Source organism: Chroicocephalus ridibundus, chromosome Z, assembly GCF_963924245.1.
Source record: "Chroicocephalus ridibundus chromosome Z, bChrRid1.1, whole genome shotgun sequence".
NCBI lineage: Eukaryota > Metazoa > Chordata > Aves > Charadriiformes > Laridae > Chroicocephalus > Chroicocephalus ridibundus.
Genome location: NC_086316.1, coordinates 22,813,187 through 22,831,937, shown reverse-complemented (window position 1 = coordinate 22,831,937; position 18,751 = coordinate 22,813,187). Strand labels below are relative to the sequence as shown.

At 41.0% G+C, this 18,751-nt stretch overlaps 1 protein-coding gene across 4 annotated transcripts in view; it reads right to left on the bottom strand.

The window, feature by feature from the left end:
* Window positions 1-9,069, bottom strand: part of MCC (MCC regulator of WNT signaling pathway) — a 207,173-nt gene extending 198,104 nt beyond the window's left edge. The window contains exons 1-2 of one of the 4 annotated variants that reach the window (XM_063321362.1): window positions 934-954; window positions 198-290 (exon numbers count right to left, since the gene is read on the bottom strand). In XM_063321362.1, coding sequence (XP_063177432.1) covers window positions 198-286 — 89 coding nt within the window. In that variant the 5' untranslated portion in view covers window positions 287-290; window positions 934-954. Of the gene's footprint in view, window positions 1-197; window positions 291-933; window positions 955-8,312 lie in introns of those variants that run through there. The other 3 variants (XM_063321360.1, XM_063321361.1, XM_063321363.1) reach the window with 3 other exon arrangements.
* Window positions 9,070-18,751: the final 9,682 nt, after the last annotated feature.

The window sequence follows — 18,751 nt, the reverse complement described above, 5'->3', positions numbered from 1 at the left end:
CCAAGAAAAACTGGGATTTTTTGCCTTCTGTTAACGACTACTTTTTTTTCCCCTCCAGGGCCACAAAAGGGAAATTACTGACTTTAAAGAGAGGTTCAATTCTCTTACAGTTATAACCTAAATAACATGGTATTAGCAACAACCTCATTAAAAATTAATAAAATTAAACAAAAATCAATAAAGACTTCAGCACTTACAAGTTAACTGGATGGTAACTTTCAAAGGGATCAAAAAATTTGACAATGGTGTTCTCAAGTGACTCACAATTTGCTCCGTTTTTCCACATCTACCTGGACATCAAACTCACAAGAAAAAGATTACAACACCACCATGTAACAACAAGCCTGAGATACATACTCAAGTCACTTTTCCCAGATTACTAATGCCAACGAGGAAAGAAAAATGTGGTAACCTGTATAAAACACACCAACTAACTTTACTAACTTTGAAACATTAATAGCTCCAGCTAAAATATTGCATTATATCCCTTCAAGTGTCTGATGTTTACTTAAGACCTAGACTGCTAACTAATTAAAAATGTGAAAGGTTCAGAAAATTCAAGTTTGAATATATTCCTCTGTCTTTGTATTAGTTGTGACAAAAACAGACTTTGAAATACATAAGCCTTTTAAGAATGTTGATTCTTGGTATGTTTTCTAGACACAATACTTAACAACGGGATACCTTTTTCTTGACCCTAAACTAAGCATAGAGGGTGTGTCTCTGGCTTTTCATCTATATCCATCCACCTTCCCCCCTAACTTATTCCTTTTTTGGTTATGATGCTCTGAGAGGGCCTGGGGAGGACAAAGTTAAGACTAAAACCCCACAAAATTTTATACAACTGTGGAATCATTGACTAAGGCAAGTCTCAAGAGAAACAAGGAAAATAGACTACAATCATGTAAAAAACAGCACAGTGCTTCCACTCACCATCTCATTTGGCATACAGTAAGTATTGTGCTGTATCCATACAAAAGCACTCCTTCAGTTACATGGATCACAGACCCTGTGACAGCTTCCTAATGGAGATGGATGAAAAATAAAATTAAGTCCAGGAACAGAATCTGTGAGCTGAAACTGTTTTCAAGACACACTCAAAAACTAGTGCAGAGACACATTTCAGTTTTACCAAGGTTCAGGCATTTCTTTTTGCTGGAATTCCTAAAACTGAGTTCCATGAAGCTTTCAGGTGATTAAGGAAAGCACAAAGCAAATAGCCCAGACCTCAAGTGAAAGTAAAATCTTGTACTGGGGGTCCAACAACTTTTCCAACTCCATGGTAAGTATAGCCCAGCAATATGAAGAGCCAGACTGAACACAAGGACTAAGAAAAAGCCTTGCCCCCGTCTTGGTGATATGTTGCAGACTGCTTCTAAATGATGTTCCCTTGTTAGGCAGCTGGATTGAGGACAGACTTAGGACTGTACAATAGTGGGACCAAACTGCTTTTGAAATCTGAACCCCCAGTACCTGCAAAACTAGCAGAATAATATTACTTCTCTCACAAGTCTTCAAAGGCAGGTTTTTATTTCCACCTGTTCTGTTACAGAGTTGATCTGTTTTTAAACCTCTTGCTTGTAGTATATAGGCGTTTATTATTCCTTAGTCTGCTGACATCTGAGCACTCACAGCAGCTTCTACTTACACATTTTGTTCCTGATGCTGCTTCCAACCAGCACAGAATAACCTGCAGGGACTACAAAGCACCTACATGCAGAATATTAACTCATGCCCAAATTAAGTTTTCAGATATCCTCACTGAATGTATTTGCTTGGGCTCATAAACGATCATCTTATGGGTAAAACACATGTTTTACCACCATGGAGCTGCAGAACTGCATGTAGTTTATAAAACTTTATGCCCTCAACAGCAAAAGCAGCTGATAAAACGTTTGGCAAACTTGCCTCTACTCACCTTTCCCCTAATTGATGCAAGACTATCTATGAAAGGAAAACAATTTCATCACAGCAGAGCATAACCACAACTTAAAGAAAATATAGCAACAGGAAAAGCCTGCTCATGTTTTTTTCCTATATGTTTTCTTGTGGCTACCACTGTTAAAACTGCTTTGGTAAGCACAGCCTTGGAAAAAAAAGGCCTTTTTATCTTGTCAACACAGAAACCAACCAAATTTCCCACCAACACTGGGAAATTATTAATTGCTAAACACAGAAATACACAGCGGGAAGTAGGAACCCAAGAACCTCACTGCCATGCAGTAGGTATATTCTTTAGATGGCTGAAGACCTTGAGTACTGCAGTCAGCTCTCTTGGGAACAATAAATGCTTCACCTCAACATTAACACAGTGTGCCTCTGCACACTGAACAGTAGCAGAAAGACAGACTTGCAACCACACAAGGCCAAACCTCTGTCTTCTTTAATTCTAGTAGAAGTGTTAACAGTTACCCCAGTGATGACTTTGGAACTCAGTATCTAATCACTTAGCTCTCACTAAATATCTATGTTAAATACTACATGCTTGCTTCATTTACCTGTTTTATTTACAGGAGCTTTCAAAAGTTCATCACAATTTACCCCAGTAAATTTATAGATTTACCAGCAGCTTCTCTGTGGGTTTTTTGGGTTGTGTGTTTTTTTTTTTTTTTTTTTTTTTTTTTTTCCCCCCTCGTAACAATGTGCAGGGCAGTTCTGAGCTCATCATTTGCTCATCTTCTGACATTCAGATCACTACCTCCCATTTATATATGAATTTTAAAACATATGACGCTTGGACAAGTTCTCTGACAACACTTTGTATGAACGTGATTTGTGGTTTCATGTGGAGCTATAGCCTAAAGTATACTGTATTCTCTTCAATACAGTAAGGAAAAAGTCACATTACAGTCTTAGGGAATACCTATACTCACTCTAAACACTTTAAAGTAATCACCTATTTCTAAAGGCGAGAGTGAAAAAAGGAATAGCAAAGGACTGTTTTAGGGAAAAAGTAACTTTTATACTACTTTTTAAACACAAAAATCAAGGGCGTTTTTGTCATTTCATAGTTCTGTTTCATATATGTTCTCTCCTGAACACCCATCAAGCCAAACTCAACAGGACAAATTCCGTGCTACTATACTACAGTCAATTAAAAGTTTTGCCCGCACTCAGGCAAGAAAGAGTAAAACATTTCATGTTTTACATAAGGACCATACATTTTAAATAACTAAAGGATTATTTTTATTCCAAAATTCTCCAGTTATAAGGCCACTCTCTACCCATTTGTTTAAGAAGATGCCAAGGCAGTCAGTTTGGGCACTTACGTTTCTCAGCAGTACTTATTTTACTTACAGAGAATTGAAAGAAAAGAAAAAAAATTTTAAAAATAAACAATAATCCTGTAAGTGGATCTAGTTCAACCAAGTTAATAAATGAATTTAGATGAACACTAGTTTGCAACATTGATTATAGCAATAAATACTTTCACAGTCTCTTATATGGCAACAAAAATGCAGCTTATTTAATTATACACCAAAAATTGTAACTGGATGTCATCCAGAATTACTAACCTGCTACGACATAGCATATGCATTTTGAGTCTTATATACCCCAAATAACAACAGTACTACACCCTACTACTTGGCTGATCACCAACAACCCACATCGATTTTGTTCCTTTCATTTAATTGGTCCTTCTGTGCTTCAACACCTATCTCTCTAAATGCTAAGCAAAGAAGTTCAAGCACATTAGCAAAAGCAACCACCTAAAAAAAAAAGTTTAATGGTAATGGCTGTGGTCGAGAGTAACAGAGAGCGTGAAAGCATAAATATCTTCCCTGAAAAACACAATGAATAGATACCTACTTTGTCTTCGAAAAAATTTATTTTATTTTTCTAATAGCACATGGCCACTAGTCACAGAAACACTAGGGGGGGTGCCAAAATATATTCGGCAAGAAAGCTGGGAACGCCCTACTACTGCAGCCCATGAAGAAGGGAAGTACCAGCTTGTCCTTGTAACGGTTTTGACTTCCCAAAGTTATGTACCACTAAAACCACTCAGATAACAGATCAAATCCAAAAAGTTCCTTTTAACTGCTTCTGTGAAAGGCTAGCAAAGGAGGCAGGCTTTCAGCATGTCCTTTTAACAGGCTGTATAAATTCAGTACAAAAATCAGTAGGTTTACATTTTTTTAAACATCTCATTCTACTTTTATCAGAGTTTCTCTGTAAGACATTGACACCAGCGTAAAAAAAAATTGTAGACGAAAATATTTTCAAACAAACTCCACAAACGGAACTTCATTCCATTATTGTTAAAATGACAATTGTCCCTCTGAATTAAACACTAGTTTTACCTTTATACTTCAACCCTAGAAATTACGTATCCATGCTTAAAAGTTAAAATCGGAAAACCAGCACGTTTGTAACTTAATAATGAAATTAATTTTTTCTTCACCCATTATCTTCATAGCTCATAGCTTCATTTTTTAAGCCAAAGTATTTCCTGCATATTCAAAGTTACCATACTTAGACCCTGCAGTGTCAGAATAATCTGGAAACCCATTTAGTGAATTCTGCAGTAAAGATGAAATTCACTATGTGCTAAATGGAACTTCACTACAATCCACATATAATAAAGCTACAAGGCAATTAAGTTTCTAAAGAAGACATTAATCCAGCCCACCACCTGTAAAAACCCAGCAGGTGTCCTCCCCAGTGCACCAACCCTGGGAAGGTGAATATATTTTTAACTGTAACATCAGATTCTGAAGCTTTTCAAAGCAAACAGAATAAAAAGCAAAACAAACGAATGCAATTACTGCTTCTTCAGTTAACAGCTTTTTGTTAATAGCAATGCAAGCCAGGTACAGCTGCAAAAATAAAGTTCTGCTGTAAACAGTGTTCAAGGTTGCCTTTTGCTCCCAGCAAGGCTGATCCAGCTGATGTCAAGCACTCAGAATCCATCTTTAATCATGGACTGTTGGTTTGGGTTGGGTTTTTTTTTGGTAAAGTCACCTTTCATCATTGAAGTATCAGAAGAATGCCAAGCGCTTGCAAGATAACTAACTAGTATTAATCCCAGAAGAAGCAAAAAGCCATTTCAGTGCAAACCAACAAGTTAAAACTCACGTGTTTTTTTAGTACTTTTTTCTAGCTAGATCTTGCAAAGTTTCAATGTGCATATCAAATGCAATGCTCAGAAACACGGGCTTAGCGTTTCATGCCCCATCATTCAGCTTCTTCTGGGTTATAACCACCAACAGTACACACTTAAATACGCTTTATCATTCTGATACCATCTTAACTATTTAGAGCCTGAAAATTAATCAGTATCCCAGGTGAGAGCCTGAAAATTAATCAGTGTCTCAGGACATGCTCCTCCTCTCCATCTGTGCCTTTACTTCCCTGCTGTTATTTGAAGAGGTTTACAGTTTGATGCACAACAAAGCATTTCCACAGCTGAGACACCCTGTTACTTCATTAGGAATGCAAATAGCTCTTTTCCCCATGCAATATGAACTAAATAAACATGCATACAAAATGCCTGCCTTTGCTGCAAGAAGAAAGAGCTTCTCTTCTGTAACAGCTCTGGAGTTAGAAAGAAAGAAATCTTATAAACAAACTGCTGCATGTCTTACGCAAAAAAAAAAAAGACTGACTGAGCTTCAGCCCTGCAAGCAGAAGAAAAGGGATACTAATTTTGAAAGATATGACAACGTATGCTGAGTAACAGCTACAAAACTGCAAATTTCAACCCCACTGCATTGAAAATAAGTAAGTTCTAAAAGAGAGGCTCAAACTAGTAAACGCCCTAGTCCGCAAGGAAGCAGCCGATTTTACAGTGCTGACTTCTCTGTTTTCAGCTCTTTATACAGATGCCCAGGCATTTATTGCAATGTTTAACTTGCTGTAAAAGGCGCAGTAATGTACAGGAGTCAGCCCACCATCTCCACTGGGGCTACAAGAAAGGCAACAAAGAAATTGTTGCCCTCGAGGATGAGCAAAGAAAAGTCCAAGGAAGCAGGGCAAGAAGGAAGAGGAAAATCAAGTAAGCGGCCTGTATGAAAAAGAAGAAGCAGAAGCAAGACAAACAGAATGCACAGAATGGCAAGATCAAGTTTAGTGTAAAAGCGGATGTATTTTTTTTGTCTTTATTTTAATTCATTACATTAAAAAAGATGCAATTACCCAAACACTAGGACTGTAAATAATAGCAACAAAACCCCAGGGTTTTTTTTTTTACTTTCAACAGGGATGCTATGTGTCCATGAATCAGAAAGAGCTGTCTGTAAGACTATGGCGGTGCATACTACAAATATATCCAAAAACCACTGGGCAAGTCTGCTCCTGCGTACACCATTGCCATGAAATAGATCATGAGGGAAACTGAAACACTACAGAAAGCAAGGAACACATTCCATTTACAAGACTGATTACACAGGCTAGCTAATAAAGTCAAGAAAAGTAAATGACCGTCTCATGTCAAAGATCATTTGTAAATATTCATTCACTACTTTCTCACAAATATGGAAATTTAAAGGAAGAAGTAATTTATAACACAATGTTCTCTAATCAAACCGTATCAGTTCTGCCTTGAAGGCACGACTCACTTCTGAAGCAAGGTATTAGCAACTTTCAACAATGGATCCACAACCTCCTGAAAGACTTTGAACCACTATCCTCTAGGCTTTATTTCCATTTCCTGCTGAAATCCAATGTCCCTCCTCAGGTGTTGGACTTTTCAAAGCTTCCAACAGTGTAGGTCAAGCAACATTAAGAAACACCCATTTTGAAGCACACAGAATACAAATATGGAAAAAAACTTAAGCAATGTAGAAAAGTCAATCAGAAATTAATGGCTTGTGTCAGGGTAGCATCTCTCAGCTGTCTGTATGAAACACTAAGACATTACCATTCCCTCAGTAAGGTCTTTAAACTATATCTATTGAGTTTACATTGCAGAAAAGCCTCACAGTACAGATCAGCAAGTGTGCTCTGAGGAGGCAACGTATGCTTTAAGTGAACATCCTAAATTTTCAGACATCAGAATAATTTCCATGAAGCCAGCAAACAAACGGAAAGAGAAGTGATCTTAACACACTGGCTGGAAAGCAGACATTTTCAAAGTTTACACTTTGGAACCACAACTGTCAAAATAATCATTAGACTGGGGAAAAAAAGAGTGTTTGGGGAGCTGTTTAGATAAGAAATATCATGACCCTTAAATTTTATTTTTAAAGTCACTGCCAGCTGTTACAGATTTTCAACAACTTTCTGCCTCCAAAGAGATGACAGCGGGGATTGAAGTTTACTTAGCCTTTTTGCAGGGTCATATTCTTCGGTTTCAGGTTAGATGACAGACTTAGAAATTCCCTCGCTCTGACTCAGCTCTCTAGAGGCACTTACTAACTGCAACTAGCATAGGTTTCATTTTGAAAAATGCAAGTTCCCACCACCTCTGGCAAATCTCGCCTTTAGAAGTTCAGTATTTTTTAAATTACGGTGTGAGGGCAGAGGACTAGCTCCAGAAAGAGCCTTCCAACAAAACCCGGTCCTCACCAAAACACGCTGCCAGTACTTCCTGACACATGAGCATTTTATTACGGCTCATTTCCAACTATCTATTGCAAATGTACAAGCCCACTGCTTCCCCCTCAAAATCTATCAGCCTGGGTCGCAACCCCAAAACTAGCTGGGGACCAGTGGAGGAATTTAAATGAGATCGGATGACGAGGATATTGACAGAAACATATTAAAAAAAATAAAACCAGATGGTCCGGGGGAACAGTACGAGCTTTCTCCTAGATTACCTGTGACCCGTTTTGCTCGTTTACTTGCAAAAAAAATCACCTGCCTCCTGCGTCCGGTGACAAAACCCACCCCGGCTGGAAGGCGGGACCTCCCGGACCCGCTGGAAGTGGAAGTTCTCCTGGTGGCGTTTGTCCGCCCTCCCCTCGGAGCTCTCCGTGCCGAGGCGCGGCTAGAGCCCCGCTCTCAAGCCCCTCGCTCCGGCAGCCACGGGCCGCCCGAGAGGCGAGAGAAGGAGGCGAGGAGGGGTGGGCGGTCGGTCGCCGATCGAGAGGCGAGGAGAGGCGGTCCGTCGGTCGGTCGCCGCCCGGGCCGTCCGGCCGCCGCGCTGGCTGAGGCACGGGCCGGGGCCGGCTGGTCCGACCCCGCAACCTCCCCGGCGCTGCCCGCGGCAGGAGCCCTACCGGCGGCGGGGAAGGTCCGGCCTGGCTACTCAAACTACTCAAACTCGCCGAAAGTTGAGACGCCGCTTCACGGGCGTCCAAGGAAGGGGGGGAGGGAGGTGGCGAGGAAGAGGAGGCGGCTGTTGGGGGAAGGACGGGACGGCTCCGTACCAGCGGCGCAAAGAACCTCCTCCCGCCGTCGCTACCTGCTGATGAAGCCATCCCCATCGCCGTCGCAGGTCTGGAAGAGGCGCCTCATCCTCTCCTCCTCGCCCGTGCTGGAGGTATCGCTGCTGCTGCTCCCGGCGCTGCTCACCTCCGCTTCGGCGGCTGCCGCCATCATGCGCCCAGCTCCGGAGGAGGAGGCGGCGAGGCTGCCTCAGGCGCCCGGGATTCCCGGTCCCGCCGCCCCTGCAAAGTGCGAACGGCAGCACAATGCCGGGGCGGGGGCGGGGAGCCCCGCCGCGCCGCCCCGGCCCCGCCGCCACCCTCCGCCGGGCGCGGCCCCGCGGGGGCGGGCAGGGGGCTGGGGCCCCGCCGGCAGAGGCCGGAGTGGCCTGGATGGGGAGGCCGAGGCCGTCGCCTCGACCGGGACCCTCCGGGGGCCGCATGGACTGGGCTTGGAGCGGGGTGCCTTCGCTGCCTTCTCCCCGCTCCCCACGCCATCATCCTGCCTCCCCACCTTGGCCCATCTTTCAGCCGTCCCGGTGGCAGAGACTGTGGCGGCACTAGGGGTGACTGGCCTGGCCAAATCAGGGCTAACTGCCCTCCTAGTCATGGATGGTTACACACCCCACTAGAGTCCCGGCAAACCTCACTTGGTCCGGGGGTATGGGAGTCACTTGTTTCCCTGTCACTGGGCAGGCCCACCTCCCCGCTTCGGGACTGCCGTGGCCTTGTCTGTCTCCACCTGGCCTGTGGAAGCCAAACCTGGACAAACTACAACAAAACCCAGCGTTTTTTTCAGTAGCCCTGTGTTTGTATGCAGGCTGTTTGATGGGGTATTGAACAGGTGGGAGCATTCTGGGGCAGAGCGCACCAGCCTCTCTTGAGTCTTCCGGTTCCTTTCCACTGATCAAATTTTACCTGAAAAGTTCATAATTTGTTTTCCTGTTCCAACCATTCATTGTCAGATAGTGCTCTGAACTTGTTCGTGGCTTGTACCTCTCCCTGCCTTTCTGTCTCCTTGGCATTTAGATAAAAGTCATGTTGCTAGATGAAAAAACATTTTCATCTCACGTGTATAGGATAGCTTCTTCAATTCCGGCACTCTTTGCAACACCTAATTAAGTTTTAATCAGTCCTCTTATTCGTGTGAAAAGAACTGACACACCAAGAGCACCAATGGCAATATATTTTATCTTTACTGGAAATATGTATTTTGAAACAGCCTAGAACAGCATTTGCCTGTTTCACAGCAGTATTACGTTTCTTACTCCATCATCTTTTGATTAATTAGGTCAGCTAAGTTTTTTCCTAACCTATTTCTGTATATGGAAAAAAATACCCTGTTATTAAGGACATGTATTTCTCCCATACTATCAGATATTATCCTTTTATTACTTCAGTCTTTGAAGACATCCAGTTCTTCCCATGTAACAACTTGATCTTCCTTGTTGTTGACAATGGCTCATGAATATGTAAAGTCAGCAAAGTTATCGCACTTCTCTTGCTGCAGAATCCCTTTTAAGTATAATAACTGACGGCAATAGTTCTAACTGTTAATATTTATTGTACCTTGATTAAGTAAGTCATTACAAGGCAAAGAGTCTCCATGGTGTTTTATTAACTAAAACTATTTGCAAGTGCAAGCATGCGTACACTCACTCTCTCAGTCTCTGCAGTTTTCCAAAGTAGGTTGCTCACACTGGTTCTTGCTGGATGACCAGAGCACTGGGATATGGAGCCAACACACTTCCATACTCTTTCAAGAAAATTTAAGCAAAGAATACTGCAAGTATCCTTCTTTCAGATTGTAGTGTGTAATCTTTTAAGATTTACATCATGTTCCATCTTTTGACCTGCAGTGGTCTCGGTCTCAGCACGTGCTTTTTCTCAGTCCTATGTAGGATGTTGCTCATGTGTGAGACCGGTTGTTTACTGCGGCTGTTGGTTTTACACTGAGGATTGGATGAGGTGGGCAGTCACAAGACCATTTTCTTCATCCAGATCCCATAGACTAGCTGTTCAACACCACACATGAGAATTCTTGCACACATTCTGAAAATATAGCACACACTGCTTCTTCCTGAGAATTAAAATTCTCAACCATACAGAGTCCTGAAACAGTGTTTCCTGAAAAAGCCACCAATACCAATGTAGTAACATCGAATCCAAAACACAGCAATGAGAGTCTCCAAGAAAGACCTCCCTCCATCCTGATGCTATCTGCCAAGCCTCACAGTTAGCTCATTCTTATTCTTTTTTTAAACTAATCTCTCACATCTCTCTAATCTAGCTAAATTTCCTAGTTGGCACTTTATCTTTTGTTCTCATCTTATCCACATGCTTCATGCAGTAGCATGCTTTGTGGATCAGGAATTCATGCATTCCTCATATTCTCTCTCCTCCTTGCTAATGACCTTTCTGAGTTGGTTATTTATACATTGAGTTTTTCCTGGTAGCTTTTGCCATTCTGGGGGGATCAGCTGCAGTTAATTTTTGCATCTTCAAGGCAAGTCCCAAGAAAACCTAGTGCAGTAGTTTCTGACTTTTCCTAATAAAAAAATCACACACACCAGTTCCTCCTGGCTGATAGAGACAGCTGATATCCTCATTGTGGTATGGCATGCAAGACAGTAAAACCAGCTGAGCTTGCTGGCATGTATCTTGATCCACATCTGACTTTTAAACACATATATCACATCAGCTGAGAAGCAGCGTTCTAAATTGTAATTCCCCACATTCTGGTGCCTGCTATGAATTCTGTGGCAGCTCACTCCTGCAGCTAAAAGTTTGAGTTTCAGGTGGCAAAAAACCTTGTTAAAACAAAGAACATGCTGTGCAGTAGAAGGTACAATCCTTCCTGAGGTGCATTCTCTCTGTCCCTGGTGGGAAGGCTGCGTGTTGTCATGAAAGTTACAAAGAGAGAACAAGGAAGGAGGACAAGGAGTGAGACTTCCATACTGCTGCCTATCCCCTCTCAGGTAATAGGCTTGATATTTCTCAAAAGAAGAGAGTTTGTACGTTTTCTTTTTGAAACTGGGGATCTTAACTGTCGATCTGTTTTTTGTTTATCTTTTCATCTAAATTAAATTAATCCGTAATTTTTCAACATTGGATTATTTTCTACAATCAACTTTTCATAATGGACTGATTGCCAAATGCGTGTATAAAAATATGCCAGACAGACATTGGAAAAATGAATAATAATGCTATGGTAGTACTAGCTGCGTTTATTCTCCAATATTTATATACACAAAGTCTCTGAAAAGATCTCTGAAAGATAGGCATGAGACATCTGATCTCCAGACGTGCTGAACTCCACAGACTTCCCACCAAACCAACAGGAGTTTTAAGTTTGTGTGATTTCTGAAAGTCAAGACTATCTCTAGTTATGTGTTGAACAACAGAAAAAGAAAATCATTGTAGACATCTCAAAATTGAACTACAGATGGTTTTGCAGAAAAAAACAGCTAAAATGACTGTACATAGAAAGCTGAGAAATGACCAGAATCAATTGACCAAAAAAAGAAAAAAATTCCTGCTAAATAGCTGTCAGTCATAGCCCTCTAAGATTAACCTCCTTCAAAACCAACAAACAAAACAACCAGTACCTTAAGATTTCAAGCAGTAAGTTTTAATTTAACAATATTCAATCAAGGTAGCCAGGGTGTGCAATGCAGAACTTTCTTAGCATCAGGAGTCCCCAGAATACCATCCCGTCACGTTTCCTAAATGCTCCATCCAGCCCTTTTCCAGTTGTGTGAAACACACCTCCTAGAATTCCCTGATTCTCCATGAGGTTCTCAGGTAACAGGCTTTTCCCTGTAAACTGGCTGACACCCTGTCACCCGATACAAAGGGGACAGATGGGTTCTTTTAGGGATCCTTGGCAGAATGATGACGGTAGTTACAATTAAAGCTTCATATTCTTAATGTTCTGATTAGTGTAGCATGGAATTTATGATTAGAGTGGCACAGGATTTCTACAAGCAGAATCAATATAGTAAAATCTATAAGTAGCGTAATACAGGATTTATAATGCAACTTAACTTATAATTTCTCATCACCTGGACCCTCTGCAGATAGGGTCAGATCTTAATGCATGATTTGCTGTATCAGTTTAACAATCAGAATCTAGACTTGGAAATCATATAAAAGAATACGAGTCACTCAGTCTGCGGAGGAAGCAGATGACAGTGGAAGCGTCCCTGGCCACCGGAGGGTCCCGGGTCTCACTGTCCAGCAGCAGCTCTGGTCCAAGGTCCCCACTTAGAACTCATAACTTGTTGGTTTTATAGACCCTCTGGTGGGTGCTGTTACGCTGCCCTGTTCTGTGATAGGGTCATCACCACCACCGGGTTGGCCGGCTGCCTGGGGCCTTCAAGGCCGGTAAGGAAGGAATAATCGCCCTGGCACCCGGGAGCCTTCAGGCCAGTAGGGAGGGGAAGAAGAAATCTGTTTGGTTTGTCGACTTGGTGCACAGGACCTTCAGGGCCTGATAATGAGGGGAAGGGAACAAATGCATGACCTCCTCAGTCACAGATAATGGGTGCTTGCCTTCTAAAATGGCGTTGGTTATGCTATCCACATTACCAGGGGTCAGGAGCAGTAGTCACACACCCCTATAAAGACAATGCAATCTGTCAGGCTATTTAGCTGATTTAAGCAAATTTGCTACCCACTTTTTTTAGCCGTACTTGGTAGTTTGGTCCCGGAATACACTTCAGTGATGGGACAGCAATGTTCTGCCCTTGCCTCAACCAATAAGTAGAAATGGGGCCAGTAGCTTCATCATTCCCATTTTTTTTCATACATGCCAGCATCTCTGTCCACGTTTGTAAACGCAGCACATTTTAACTGTTACTAATTGCCCAGTTATTCAGACATGGTTAGACTCATGACAGAAAAATGAGAATATAGTAGGAACAGCTGGGAGGTAGAGCCAATTCTGGAACACTCAGACCTGATGTCTCAAAATCGCTCAATTCTTTGTGTTTGATGCACCATTACTTCTGCCAAATGAAGAAAAGACTTTGCATTCCAAGAAAGCAGTAAATGTCAGGCATTAGGAACATGTTACAAATATTACAGAAAACAGTTTGCTTTTAAAGCAATTAATAAAGTGCAGCTATTTAATGTCCCAATCACTTTTAAAAATTTTTTTTTAGGTTTTTTTTAGTTTTGAGGAAACATAACTTTCTGTGCAAGTTTTGCGTACTGATTTTATAGGCACATGGCTTTTCTGTCAAAAAGAAATGAGAATGTCATGACAGATAAGCGTGATTTGAAAACTTCTTGGATGGCTATCTGTCTTACAGCTCAAGTGGTTTTTTCCCAGATTTAGTCCTTTGGAGTCCGATACATCTTTGCGCACCAGCTGGGGTACAGCTGGGACTCCTGCAGAGAGTGGCTTGTCCTGCCAGGGCACAGCAGGGATGGCTCAGGAGGCACATCCCCCTGCCCCAACCAGGGAGCAGGGACAGGGGCTCAGCCTAGCCTATATAATCTGTGCCCAACCTATATAATAGCCAAGTAAAAATTATTTCCTATGTAAACATTTTTTTTTTAATTAGAGAAGTGAAATTAATAGAAATATTTTATTTCTTATCACGTAACTTACAAAATGCGTATTTCTCATGTTAGTGTAACGTAGATCAGCTACCTATTTAAATTGCTGCAACTGCTTAGGTATGCAGACTGAAGATTTTCACATACACAAGGATTGAAAGCAATGCCTGGCGGTATCAAAGGAGAGATTATCCTTTATTTCAGGTAAAGACCATCTTTGTTTATTCATCTTTACTGTAACAAAATTTAAAGTAACAGGCATATAATGTGAGTTGAAATAAATATTATTTAAAACGTCTTCATATACAGCAAAGTGCATTTGCTACCAACAGAGATATGGTTTAGTTAGGAAGTTGCTAGTTAAATTCTTCTTAAAATGCTGATCTCTGAAGTCACTGTATTATCCTTCTCACATTATTTGTTTTGATACACCTCACATCAGAGACCTAGGATTTCAACCTCCAGCTACACATGTAAGTCCTGTGCGGTCTTTGCTGTGGAGTTGTTACCAAGCAGAGCTGGTTGAAAATTCTTAAAACAGTATTTTCAAAAGAAAAGATTTTTTTTGTTGAGACAATTTTTTGTGATTTATTTCTCCAGCTCCAAAATCTGATACGCAAAAATGAGATATTTTATCTAAGATTGAAAATAGTTTCATTTAGATAGACTATTAATGCCATTTTTTAAGAAGCCTTCAATTCATTCTTCACCTTTAAAATGCTCAACTACCTTTTAAAACCGTTCTGTTTTAAGGAGTGTACTTTTGCTTGATGATAATGAATATAAATGAGAACGGGTTTGCCCCTTTTTCCAATAATGTCCTCGACCTCGACTGTCCTACTCCATACAATTTGCTAGTCCTGGATCTTGCATATGGATCCACAATTTGGATCTGCATACATGACAGAACGTTCATTTCCTGCATTTCTTTATATGCATGTAAACAAAGATATTAAATATTTCCACTGTTTTTTATTGAAGTTTATTCTTTGAATCTATATCTCTGTTAACAACATACTACATTGACTAAAAAAAAATGGGGACACTTGTAAATACAAATGGCATTTTTGTAGACTGTGACTATGAGGTAACCTTGATAACTTCTTATTTCTGCAGACTACTGATGGCTGAAATAGTTAAACATGTTCTGTGCTTCAGAAAATTTCTGCAACGCAGGTATAGTTTTGTTCAAAATATTTCAAACAGTAGTCTATCATGAAATGACAACTCAGTGTAAATAAATCTCTTTAGGGAACATACCAGTTCCACTTAATTCCAATTTCAGCAGAGGCAAAACATCAAAGACAGGTATGAAATCTTTCTGCCTTCGGTCTACCCCTCAGCCTGGTAAGACATGGGATCCCTGCAGTTTTCATGCTGCCTTTATGATATGTTCCAGACGTAGTAAGATCTGCTAGCACAGATTCATTCCACTCTCCCTCCTGTCCTCTGTCATTTGCTCACCCTGGAAACTACAGCTTCTCTTTTCAGGAGGGGGGAGTAATCAATGGTGTATCAGTGTAATCAATCACTGGTGTATCAGGAGTAATCAATGGTGTATCAGTGTATGCAAACATACACTGAGGTGTGCTTCTGTCTGTCTGCTCTCAGTACTTCCTTAAATAACATTTGAACCTTTTGAACAGTTTAAGATAAAAATGAAGGAAGGGGTTAAGGTCTCAGATGCCAAATTCCTCAAAGTTTAATGAAAATAGGCAGCAAAGTAGAAGAGAGAAATTCTACTGCCATTCAGCTGACTAGGAAGGTTGCAGCATGAGCTCACACTCCTTATTAGGCAATTGGAAGACTTAAAAAATGCATCAAGTCCAGGATAAAATTTAATCAAAGTTTGTATCGTATTAACTCTAGAAAATCTGACTAACCACACACCTCTGTTAGGGATTTAGGTAACCAATTCTTTTATTCGTTGCCACTCTCTGACAAGTTACACTAATTTTTTGCTCATTAAAAATATATTGGCATTCGGACATATGGTGATAGAAGAAAATAATTCTTGCTCCAGGATTTATTTATTTTCTGTAAGCCTCAGCCAGAAGCTATTTCTGAGGCCAACCATAAAAAAGGATTTTTCAGTCTTACAAGTTTTTAATAAGAAAATCTACAGCTAGTAATTTTTAGCAACAGAAAATGTATAAGAATATATATAAACCACCATGTCTAAGAAACAAAGGCAGAATCTGTTTCGTATATATGTTTTCAGAACAATCTGTTGTGTGTTCCTGTTGGACTTCTACACCTAATCTGGACCTGAGCTGGAGCTAGAATGCTGGGTGAAGATCTGGATGAGTGCAGTAGAGCACTTCCTTTGCTTGTAGGTATGAGCCTGTCTGTAAAGGTCTTTTCAGAAAAGCCTGAGAGAAGACATAACTAATGGGAAGCTGGACCCATGTTACACCACCATGAGGCATGCCACATGCCATGCTAGCATGGGCATGTTTGGATCCCATGTGCTCCAGAGGGTATGTTCCTGCTCCTCCTTCCCAGGGCCATCGCCCACACACAGGCCAGTTGGAGCTGGAGGGCCACCTCAGAGGTGGTCCAGAATCACCTCATCTGTGTTTTTGGAAGAAAATTCACCAAAACAGGAGACTAGTTTGCACAGCTGCCCCAAGAGGCGGGCTTAAGGCACAATTCTGTCTTCCCTCAGTGCAGGTTGCAATCAACTAGTTAGCAGGGCACAGCACTCCTTGCAGTGCGCAGTATATGAGTGACAACTCTGTATCAAGACAATCTTCCTCCTGCTTCACTGTAGTGTAGAACTACTCTGCGTTCAGTAAATTTTGTTACTTGAATGCTGACTCCTGTAATTCATATCAGCAATTTGGGAAGAATGATTTATTGGCTGTTTGAGGGGGTTTTTAAGTCTATTTATACTGAAAATCTATAGCAAGCAGATAGTTTAAATCATACTCAGTGTGCCAGTGGTGCACTCGTCTTTACAATGTGTTAAATTCAAACACTGTTAGTTTACTGACTCAGGCTTCCCTTTATTTCACTAATATTTTATGAGTTCCTGTCTTAAACTCCTGGAGACAGATTAACCTCTAGTGTAATGCTACCAACAGTTACATTAGGTGTGAATTCAGGCTGCAGCTTTTTTTTCCAGCAGGAGTATATAAAAATTATTCTTTCTTTCTCCAGGTGGATCCTCACTGTGTGCTTTGAGTCGTATCTTTTTAATCGAGTGACTACACATTCATGTTCGTTCACAATTAGTAGCACTGGAGAGTCAACACAGCAATAAAAGAAGCAAGTTATTAATTAAGAAATTTGTTATGCAGGATGCACTCAGGCTTCACTGTGCTCTTAACTATATAGATGAGACCTAACATAACAGCTAGTTATTATTTCTGTGAGCTGTTGTACACACAAGATTGCAGACTGAGATCAGAATAGGGCCTGAGGAATCATTTTGCAGAATCACATGCTTTTTTTGTAGGGAGGCAAGACGATGCTGTTAAGATACAGGATCTGTAACAGATCTGGGTTCATAATTAAACATTTCTTATGTGACTCTTTCAAATGAGTTATGATCTCATATTTATCACTCTTGATACTAAGGAAGATAAGATGAATCCTTATCTTGTTAAGCTAAAGTGTTTAAGTTTTCATAATAAATATGATGTGCTGTAACATGACAGTACTAAATGTCACAGAAACAGCTAGACGGGAACAGCATTAAGTACTTTGTTTGAAGATGTATAGGAAGGTACCTGGATTATAAAAAAAAAAAGAGTAAATTTTTAAAAGCAACCTTGTAACAGAGCAAACCTTCAGCTCCAGTGCCACTCCTCAGTACAGAATTATGCTGAAGTGAGCTTTGTATACAGTTTTGGTATACAACTTTGGCAGAAGTCTCCTGAGGTATTTTTCAGGCAGCTACATCAGACAGACAGCATTTATTTGCTATTTATTTGGTTCTTCACTGAAGTTCACGCGTGAAGAATAGTTTGCTCTTCTTCAAGGTGTTCTCCTTCTGACTGAATGATGTTTTCAAAGTACCAACCTCCAACAGTTAATCCTGCATCATGTCCAAGAGGTTTATTTGGTTTTGGTTTGGTTTTGGTTTTTTTTTTGTATCGCCAGTGTGGAGTCAAAGGACAGCAGGAAAAGACAATTGTTTCAGCCCAAGGATTATTTACTTATCTAAAGAATAGTCCAGATGCCATCAAATCCCCCATAATGCTAAATAGCTAAGCAACTTCTCCTTGGAGTTCCATCTTGAAAAACTGCTTGCATTTTACAAAATGGAGGGCAAGTAATACTTTACAGTGAAGAGGCTGAGGAATGCTATGATCTTACCTACGTTTAATATCATTCAATTAAATCACATAATTTATGACCAGATGCAGTGCTACTTTTTTAACCACTGCCAATTGTACACTATTTCAGTGATACACACTTTAACAGCCTAATGGAAAAAACACGATTTCCTTCCATTTATAATACAATTTTGTATTTAGCCAACATCAATTCTGGGCGTGCACTGTTAATGGTACTTAAGGCATCAGCACTGAGTGCGTTTGCCACCTCGCCCAGTTAAGGAAGGCAGGTTTCATTCCTCAGCTTCCACGTTCACCAAAGCAACAGCGCTGACAACCGTGTGACATGTTGCGCCTCCCACGCCATTTACTTGTGCTAATTATAGAATCATAGAATGGTTTGGGTTGGAAGAGACCTTAAGGATCACCCAGCTCCAACGCCCCTGCCCTGGGCAGGGACACCTCCCACTAGTCCAGGTTGCTCAAAGCCTCATCCAGCCTGGCCTTCAACACTTCCAGGGATGGAAGGTCTAACTGTCCCAGAAGAGTACGTGGCTGAAAATAACCCCCCCGACTCCCTGGCGGGGGAGTCGG